This window comes from Sesamum indicum, linkage group LG6, assembly GCF_000512975.1.
Source record: "Sesamum indicum cultivar Zhongzhi No. 13 linkage group LG6, S_indicum_v1.0, whole genome shotgun sequence".
Taxonomy (NCBI): Eukaryota; Viridiplantae; Streptophyta; class Magnoliopsida; order Lamiales; family Pedaliaceae; genus Sesamum; species Sesamum indicum.
The window spans coordinates 21301576-21310454 of NC_026150.1; the positions used below are offsets into that span (position 1 = coordinate 21301576).

General features: G+C 37.0%; 2 protein-coding genes across 2 annotated transcripts; one reads left to right on the plus strand and one right to left on the minus strand.

Moving 5' to 3' along the window:
* Window positions 481-2836, plus strand: LOC105165327 (auxin-responsive protein IAA14). The gene is made up of 5 exons (XM_011084301.2): window positions 481-792; window positions 870-1099; window positions 1266-1401; window positions 1505-1566; window positions 2590-2836. Exons 1-5 carry the CDS (start codon window positions 611-613, stop codon window positions 2625-2627), a joined length of 648 nt encoding a protein of 215 aa, XP_011082603.1. The 5' UTR covers window positions 481-610; the 3' UTR covers window positions 2628-2836.
* Window positions 3219-7761, minus strand: LOC105165328 (F-box/LRR-repeat protein 17-like). The gene is made up of 11 exons (XM_011084302.2): window positions 7079-7761; window positions 6597-6698; window positions 5731-5875; window positions 5462-5646; window positions 5265-5369; window positions 4976-5073; window positions 4664-4884; window positions 4514-4580; window positions 4332-4417; window positions 3732-3830; window positions 3219-3408 (listed from the first exon to the last, which is right to left on the minus strand). Exons 1-11 carry the CDS (start codon window positions 7690-7692, stop codon window positions 3340-3342), a joined length of 1791 nt encoding a protein of 596 aa, XP_011082604.1. The 5' UTR covers window positions 7693-7761; the 3' UTR covers window positions 3219-3339.

The following is an 8879-nucleotide window of genomic DNA, read 5'->3' on the forward strand; positions in this document are numbered from 1 at the left end:
TTATTTATTAGGATAAACTAAGATACGAATATTTAAAAAAAACAAAGAGAACGTTGAAAAGGACGAAAACACGAAGCCCCGTTCGTTGGATTTTTAATCGAGGATCTTATAATGAAGAGGTTATAAGCTCAAATCGTACAGATATATGTATTTAATTTATTTTTAATAATAATATATTATTTATTTTGAATTAATAAATCTTAAAAATATCTATATATCATACGGAAAATTATAATAATATATTAATTAATATAGTGTTAAAATATTTATTAAAAAAAAAGAAAAGGAGAGACGCCAAATTCCGGCAATGAATGATGGGAAAGTAGGCAAAGTATGACGCTATTATTTATCACCATGTCAATGCCTACTCCCATCAAGTTTGAATATCCCACATCCACCTCCCTCATTGTTCCACGCGTCACCATCTCCATTGATGACGTACCCCACCCCAATTACTATATTAACACTCGATTCTTGCCCATACACACTCTTCTGAGTTCTCTCTTCTCTCACACCCAATTCTCATTTTTCTACCATCTTCTCTCACTACTACTAACTCATCACTCAAACCCCATCGAACACCAAAACTATTTCAGAAGAGAAAGCAATTATGGCGGACAGCAGCTACGAGGAGACTGAGCTCAGGCTGGGGATGCCAGGCGGACTCCACAAAATCGCCGGTGCTGGTAACTCTTACGGCGCCAAACGAGGGTTTGAAGAAACTCTGGATTTCAAGCTTAATTTTGCTTCCAACGGAGAAAACATTAATGATTCTGTCAAGCCTCCTGCCAAGTAATTATGTTCGCCATTACTCTCTCTCTCTCTCTCTATATATATATATATCAATTCCTAATTCACTAAAAATGCAGGGCACAGGTGGTCGGGTGGCCGCCGGTTCGGTCATTCCGGAAAAATATCATGGCGGTGAAGAAAAGCGGAGATTCGGAGGACAATGAGAAGGGGAGTGGAGGTGGCGGCGCCTTTGTGAAGGTGAGCATGGACGGTGCGCCGTATCTCCGGAAAATTGATTTGAAGATGTATAAGACGTACCAGGAACTGTCGGATGCCTTGGGGAAAATGTTCAGTTCCTTTACAATGGGTTAGTATAATAATAATACATCCTCATATCTTTTGTTGGATAATTACTCAGTGCAATATTCGATCATTCGATCATACTTCAAATTAAACGTGAAATGTTTTTGAACTGGAGATCACATTAAACTATGTATAGATGTAATTTTGACATGGAATATTCCTGATTGAAGGTAAATGTGATACGCAAGGCATGATGGATTTCATGAACGAGAGCAAGCTGATGGATCTGTTGAATAGTTCTGAGTATGTTCCAACTTATGAAGATAAGGATGGGGACTGGATGCTGGTCGGCGATGTTCCCTGGCAGTAAGTAAATTTGAAGAAAGTAATAATGTAACAACTTGATTTCATCTCATAATGTGTCAAGAACGTGCTTAACTTTGTTAATTCTGATATCTGTTAACTACAGGATGTTTGTTGAATCATGCAAGCGCCTACGCGTAATGAAAGGAACAGAGGCGAAGGGACTCGGTTAGTATCTCGACCCCTGTTTGAATATCAGTGCTTTCAAATTATTTCATCACTTAGTTAAGTGGCACATCTATGCTGCAAACTTATATTTGTGTTGATTATCAAGATTAGTCACAAGATCAGACTTGTGATTGATTGATTGTTTATTTCAGACCACAAAATAAATCACATAAGCACTTGAAATGTTTAGATAAAGCAGAAGAATAGAACTCGTGATATTTTGCAACTAATATATTTAAAATCGGAAAAAATGCAAGTAAATTCCTTTTAATATTGAAAATGAGCAAATTACTCCTACGAAAAAAAAGTAGCAATTTACCTCCTTCTAGGGGGATAGTTTGTTTATTTGCAATAATTACATTAAACCCAATTAAAATTAAATAAATTTTATTAAAAATTCTTGTTAAGAAAATCAATTTACAAATTTTACAAATTCTAATGTCAATTTCAAATAAAATTGTCAAGCATTTACAATATTTTCTAAAGTTTCAAACATCTTATAAAATATTTTAAAGAAAATTTGTAAACTCATCCAAGTATCTGCTAAATGGAAACTGCTTGACTTCTTATAAGAAGCTCCTAAAATGCTTATATGTGTTTTGTATGGCAACTTGTAAAAGACCCACCCACTTTGGTCCCCCCTCACCGTAGGTAATAGTGTTTTTTATGGCAACTTGTGAAAAACCCACCCACTTAACTGGTAGGAGAAATCGGGCTTTGGTCCCTCCTCATAGTAGGTAAAAGTGCTGGGGTGTTGGAGCAAAGATATGCAAAATGATTGGCTGGCGCCACCAGACAGACTTGATGCGGGCTATACTGTAAAAGTGAAAAATGCAATAGGAATCAAGAGTAACAACTTTAATGGTTAGACCCAACACACGAGTAGAACTAGTTGTTAGCGGTGATTATATTATACCCCATATATAGGCGATAAAGCTGTTTTTTTCACATGTACTACGAGTACCAGCACACAGTTGTACCAGTTTCACTAAATGACAGAAACTTGTTGATCTTGTGTTTCAGCACCTAGAGCCATGGAGAAATGCAAGAGCAGAAGCTAGATGTGTGGAGAAAATATAACCACAACCTGCCCTTCTGATCTTTGCCGGCGTCGTCCTAGGAAGAAAAGAACATACAATGATAGATCGAGCAAGGATATTGGATTCTGTCTATACTAGTTTCTTAAAAAATATTATATAGTTGTTTTGTTGTAATATCAAATTTAATGATAAGAATTTCAAGAATTCAATCTTAAATTGTCATAGTCAAATACTTATTGTAGAATATGACAGAATGTGTATGTGTGTGCTCGTTTCCATTATTTGACTGGTAAAATTCTTTTTCCCTTACACGGCATTCTGATAAAAATATTCTTTACTTGCTTTCTTTATTCCTTGTACGGGTGATATATTAGATAAGAAAAAAGAAAACTGAAAGTTGTCTATTGTATAGATGCAGTTGGATGTTCATGTGCATGTTTGTTTACCCTAACTTCCTCTGGATCGCTGCGGCTAATTAATTTGCATGGAGTTATTAAGTTGCTAATAATGGATGGGACAATGACAGTTAGCTAAGAGCCTCAACGGACAGACAACCCATCTGCCAACCCCACCCCCACCCCCACCCCCACCCCGGAAAACAGAGACTTTGCTGATTATCGAGGATACTCATTAATTGAATGAGTTCAGTAATGTACAAGGCGAATGTTTACTGTACAAGTCAAGGCATATTAACACAAAATGCAAAATGCCGCCTCCATTGCACAACCACCATTTATGAGGTTACTATCACTGCACATTGGCGTTTCGCAGCCCTTCTCGATTTCTTGTAATCATCAGATGGCTGCAAAAGCCGAGAGCAAAAGTGAGCAATTTGAAAGTTGGCAAGCTTCTTTGGAAACTATAAACTTGACAAGCACATTCATGTGAACAACTTCACAACACGTAAAGGAGGCGATGAGTCGCTCAGTTGTGCTCTAAATTTCAACTGACATCTCTAATCGGGATGCATGAAATGCTTAATTGATGCAATTCAAGTGTAAATAATGTGAATGGATAAAGTAATGTTTTTTCAAGAAGGGAACAAATTTTCTTAAACATAAGCATCAGGTTTCTACTTTGCACTGTCATTCCCGGATTGGATAATAAACACAATATTAGTTTTACCTCAAGGTTGTAAGAATATGGAACCCCAACTCTTTTGGAGCCATCTGGCAGTCGTTTGGAAGGAAAATGAGTTTCTACAGCCAAACAATCATGGCAGACCTGCACAATTCATAGAAGTCGCGGATAATGTTAGCAAATGAAAATTAATCTGGGAACCCCACTGTAAAATCAGAATGCTAGGTGGCATTTCTGTCTTTCTTTGAACATCTAACAAGACGTAGATCAAAATATCGAGATTTTTAATGGGGCTGGTCATTTTGCATGGTTTAGGAACTTCAATCATCCTAAAAGTAGGATGCCTTTTATAATCATTTTCTTAATTAGGACATTGCTAAAATTTCAATAAAATATCTAATAAGTAGCAGCCGAAGTAAGTATTTCAACACTTGAGTTACAGGAAACTATTTCAACCCCCCACCCCCCAACCCCCCGAAAGAAGAAAAAAGAAAAGTAAGTCTGTTACCACACATGTATCTCAAAATCTTTGTAATGAAAAAGTGACCAATAATAAGCAACAGCCGTATTGCACCGAAATATATGGCAAACAATAAATTTTCTTTCTGAATCACAATGGCGAATATTATTTAGCTTAGCTGCCACCTGAGTCTCAAGGGTGTTGATCAGCATGTCTTGGCAATCTGATGCATGCACGCTTTCTAAATCAGGGCACTGAAGTAGCAGTCTCTCTGGTGTGAAGCAGCAAAATTTGTAAGGCTTAGACCAAAGAATACGATGGAACTCTTGAAGAAATACTATGTCCTAACATATATGAACGAAAGTACCTGGATGTAAATTTCTGCAAGAGTTGAGATTCAAATCATTAAGTCGAGGGCAGTTCAAGTACAATGCCTGCATTAGGGTTCTCATATTTAGACAATGACAAAATTTATCCCACCTAAGAAATAACAAAATCAGAAACAACAGAATCTTACATCCAATCCAGAACAACCCCATAAACTTAGTTTCTTCAAACGGCTATGTTTGATAATCAGCTTCTGGTATATGTGGTGCAACTTGCTGTTGGGTGTTTTCTGTAGATCATTATCACTTTCCTCTTCATCAGCAGATTTTTCAGGATTGGAATCACAAATTGTCATTCCACAGTCCATAAGTTCAAGATGAGGCAGTTGGGCAGCAGCAAATTGGATTCCACCTATAAATAAGAAGTGCATAAATGAAGTTTAATGGAAGATGATAGTATTTTATGGACTGGAATTATCTTGGGTACGGAATATGAAGATTACTGGAAGTGATGTAGGGACAAAGAGCAAGTAGAAGTTTTGATAATGTCTCAGGAAAGACATTGCAGATCATTCCAATGCCACTGTCGCTGATGCTAGACCTAAAATATAGCAACAGAACAAAGAAAACATTCATATATTATTAACTGAACCAAGGTTTATATAAATGCAAATATATATTTCATTTCTAAATCATAAAGAACTTTTAAACAGAAAGGGAATAACTATTCCCCCATGTTTCATGCCCAAACGCCCCAAAACAAAAGTGCCAGAACTAAGGCCTGAGACATACCCACTTAGATCAAGCAACTCCAGCTTCGGAAAGCTTGATGCAATAGCTGCAACTGATGCATCAGTTATCTCTAATCCAAGAACAAGAGAAAGCATCCTCAATTCCCTAAATGAGGCAACAGAGATATATACTCTCATCAAACTAAAATGGAAGCATTCATGGAACACAAATTCATGCCACATGAAAAGAATAGCAACCTCAAATTAGCAGCTGTGAGAGCCAGAACTGCAGCATGTGAAAGCAGAACTGAAGCAATGTGAATGTTTTGAAGCTTGGGGGAGCTTCTTCCAAGAGCATCCACAACAGCGGTAATATCAGTGCTGTCATTTTCTTGCTGGGAAAAATCCAAAGAGATCTCCTTCAACTTGGGGCAGTCAAAAACCTGTGCAAGATAATGTTAGAGAAGAATGATTCCAAATCAAACACATGGTGGTCACAAACAACTGTGAATCCTTAGTACAGTTACCATCTTAGAGAGGGAGTGAAGGCCTGAAAGCCAAAGAGTAGTCAGACTAGAGGAAGAAAAAATAAAACCCCCAAGGTTGCAGCACCCTTCCATCTTGAGACTTGTTAGGAACCTTTTGTCAGCGACAAAGCGACTCAACTCATCCCTGGATAATTTCATAAGCTGGAACATTATTTACGTACAGAACATAATATCCAAGCCAAGGCAATATATTAAATTATCTTGAGAGCATTTACGACATACATATATATATATATATATATATATATCAAAAGATAGAGGAACACGACTCCAGGACAAAACTGAAACCTTTTAATAATTTCTGGAGCCGGTCAATATCCAAGCAAGAACAAAAGTAGTTAGCATCTGAACTCTAAACAAGATTGTAAGCTCCATTAGCTCATGGAAATTAAATCTGAAAAATTATAAGAACATAAAGAATATATCGTTGCATAAATAGTGAGCATTAACTATGTAGATAGCAATATAGAACCTCTAAAACCAAGTATATTCCTTAATAAACCTTCATTATTCTACCAAAAGGTATTAACAACCATCGGGTATAACCTTCAGATACTGAACTCTGTCTACGTTAATTGAGAGCAAGTACAGAGGTACTTGCTCAACCAGACAGCAAATTTAGATTATCAAATTCTCAGTCCACCTAACAACTATTCTTCGTCCATTTTATCTATCAACCAATCACATATCTGCCGATAAATGTTGAAAATCCCAAGCCTAGTGCAAGAACAAGTATAAACACTATCACTTACTTTCACCAAGATTAAAAGTTCGTAACATGTTTTTAAGTTCCACGACTATCAAAGAACAGCTGAGACAAGCATACACCCAAAGTAAAGTAGTACCCTGAGATCCAATTCACAGCAGCGTCAGACGTAAAAATTTCCAGAGACTGCAAATTAGGACACGAAAAGGCAATGCAGGCAAGCATCGTTGCATCAAAATCCCTACAAACCAAAAGCAAAAACATATACAATCAGATCAGCAAACAAGTTTCATTTAATCGAGGTTCTCACTGATCATTGTTAATAACTAGATTTTTCAGAGCTTTATCACAAATTTCAACTAAACTTCACCCGCAAAAATCGAAATAGATCCAATTTCAGTTAAATTTCTATGATTCCCGTTGAGACCTGTCCACTTTTGGCAGAATTCTGTAACTGCCATATCCTATCGCATCAATTATCTTTATTATAGATCTTTTATATTCTTTTAAATCATTTAAAACCCTTAAACAGAACCGTGATTTATCATTCTTGTTCTTTATGTTTCACTGGATCCTTTCCATGAGACTCTAGATCTGATTACCAGCCGCCGAAACCCTAACCTTTCCATTCTAAGAGAGAGTTTTACAAGTCCCGGGCATTTCTGCAACACGGATCCAACAAATCCAATCTGCGCGTTTGCGGGCACCCGAAGTCGAAGCTCCTCAGCTGCCCGCCAAAGCCTCCTCGTAGTCTCCCTCCACCCCCTACACACCCTCGCGGCCGATAGCAACCCCGCGGGCGGCAACCTTCTTAAAACTTCCCACAAACAAAATGCCGGCAACTTCCCCGTCTCCAAATCCAGCTCCGGATGGATCCACTCATCCTCCATCTCCTCCTCATCTACGCCAACATCGTCGAAAGACAGAGCTCTCCGGCGCCTCGCTACAGGCACAGGAAAAACCACCGACTGAGGTGACGCGTCTGTCAGGTTCCCCGATGCCGCCTCATATGCAGAGTTGAGGGTAGCTATGGCAGAGTCACCCACACCGCCGGCGCCATCAGCGGCGGAAACAGGAGTGGAGATACCATCGTCGCTCTGGTTGAAAGGGCATTTATGACCCTTCTTGGGCAATCCACAGCGACCACAGCTATAGTTCCCCCGCTTCTTGCCGCGCTTAATAAGGAAAGCAGCGTCGGGGACGGGAGTGGCTGGGTGGGGCTGGTGACCATGCATCTTGGTGTAGGTAATCTAGTACTACCGCAAAGCACGGAGAGCATACTCACGGTGAAAGGAAGTGGAACATCGGGGAGGGGTCGAGTGGGGAGAAGAAATAGAGGGGGGAGGGGGGCGCCATGGCGGAAATGGCGGGGGCGGGTTTTGATGTCTTTTCTATTTTCGAATAATTTTTTTTTAATATTAATTATAAAATGGTATACATAAACGTCGAACGTTATTTTTTAATATTAATTATTTTATAATCAATTAGGTAACATCGAAGGTCTTAAGTTCGTAATTCATTTTGTTTTTTTTTTAATTTAATATTCAATTAAAAATCTGTTCTTTCAACTTTATGTAGATTTTTACGTGGAAATAAAATTGTGTTAGATTAGTTTATGAGATTGAATTGGGTGTTATTTTCTATTTTTATTTTTTTGGAAGGAAATCAATTGTGTTATTTTGTATCACTAATATTTTCAGATTATTTTCTATATTTAAATTATATTTTTTATTGTTTTAGAATTATTAGTAATGTCATATTAATATACTTGAAATGTGTATATATATATTATTTGATTCTCCCTTTTCAATACTTATATATCTTTTAATTCGAAATTTCATATTTAATCCAATAAAATTAAAAAAAATTGCATTTATGATCCCATTAAATATGGGTTATTATACATTTGATCCCCGCTTTAGGAGGCCCACAATTTTATTTAACAAAATTCAAAAACTTGATATATATAATCCCCACCTTACCGGACGTTAAAAATAAACAGAATTTGTTCAAGTAAGTTGACAGGTTGGTTAGTTAACTATTTAGACTTTAGAGAGTAAAAATTATACTTTTAGTCCCATAAAACAAGGGATATGCATGTTCAATAAAATCGTCGAGCCGCTCCAACTTATCAACCAAATCCAAACTAGACCACAGTTAACGGGCTAAGGATGGGTTGAGTTGGTATTGGGTTAGTAAAAACAAGACCACATTCAATCAAGGAGAAGAAAAAAACAATAATAATCTACTAAAATTTTTTATATGTTTATACAAAAGTTTTGAAAATACATGAACTGATATTCAATATATTAAAAATAATTATGATATTTTTTATTGGTATTATATATTATATATAAAATATATCAATTAGTTTTGATGTGTATAAAAATAGGTTGGTCCAAAGAGGCTCAACTTGCTTCAA

What these genes read in the sequence shown, in the direction of transcription:
- LOC105165327 (XM_011084301.2), top strand. Translation starts at nt 611, where the DNA reads ATGGCGGACAGCAGCTACGAGGAGACTGAGCTCAGGCTGGGGATGCCA. An exon ending in TCTGTCAAGCCTCCTGCCAA is followed by an intron (nt 793 to 869) that starts GTAATTATGTTC and finishes CTAAAAATGCAG; the next exon opens with GGCACAGGTGGTCGGGTGGC. An exon ending in GTCGGCGATGTTCCCTGGCA is followed by an intron (nt 1,402 to 1,504) that starts GTAAGTAAATTT and finishes TGTTAACTACAG; the next exon opens with GATGTTTGTTGAATCATGCA.
- LOC105165328 (XM_011084302.2), bottom strand. Translation starts at nt 7,692, where the DNA reads ATGCATGGTCACCAGCCCCACCCAGCCACTCCCGTCCCCGACGCTGCT. An exon ending in GGGGTTGTTCTGGATTGGAT is followed by an intron (nt 4,581 to 4,663) that starts GTAAGATTCTGT and finishes ACCCTAATGCAG; the next exon opens with GCATTGTACTTGAACTGCCC. An exon ending in TTGCAGAAATTTACATCCAG is followed by an intron (nt 4,418 to 4,513) that starts GTACTTTCGTTC and finishes GCTTCACACCAG; the next exon opens with AGAGACTGCTACTTCAGTGC.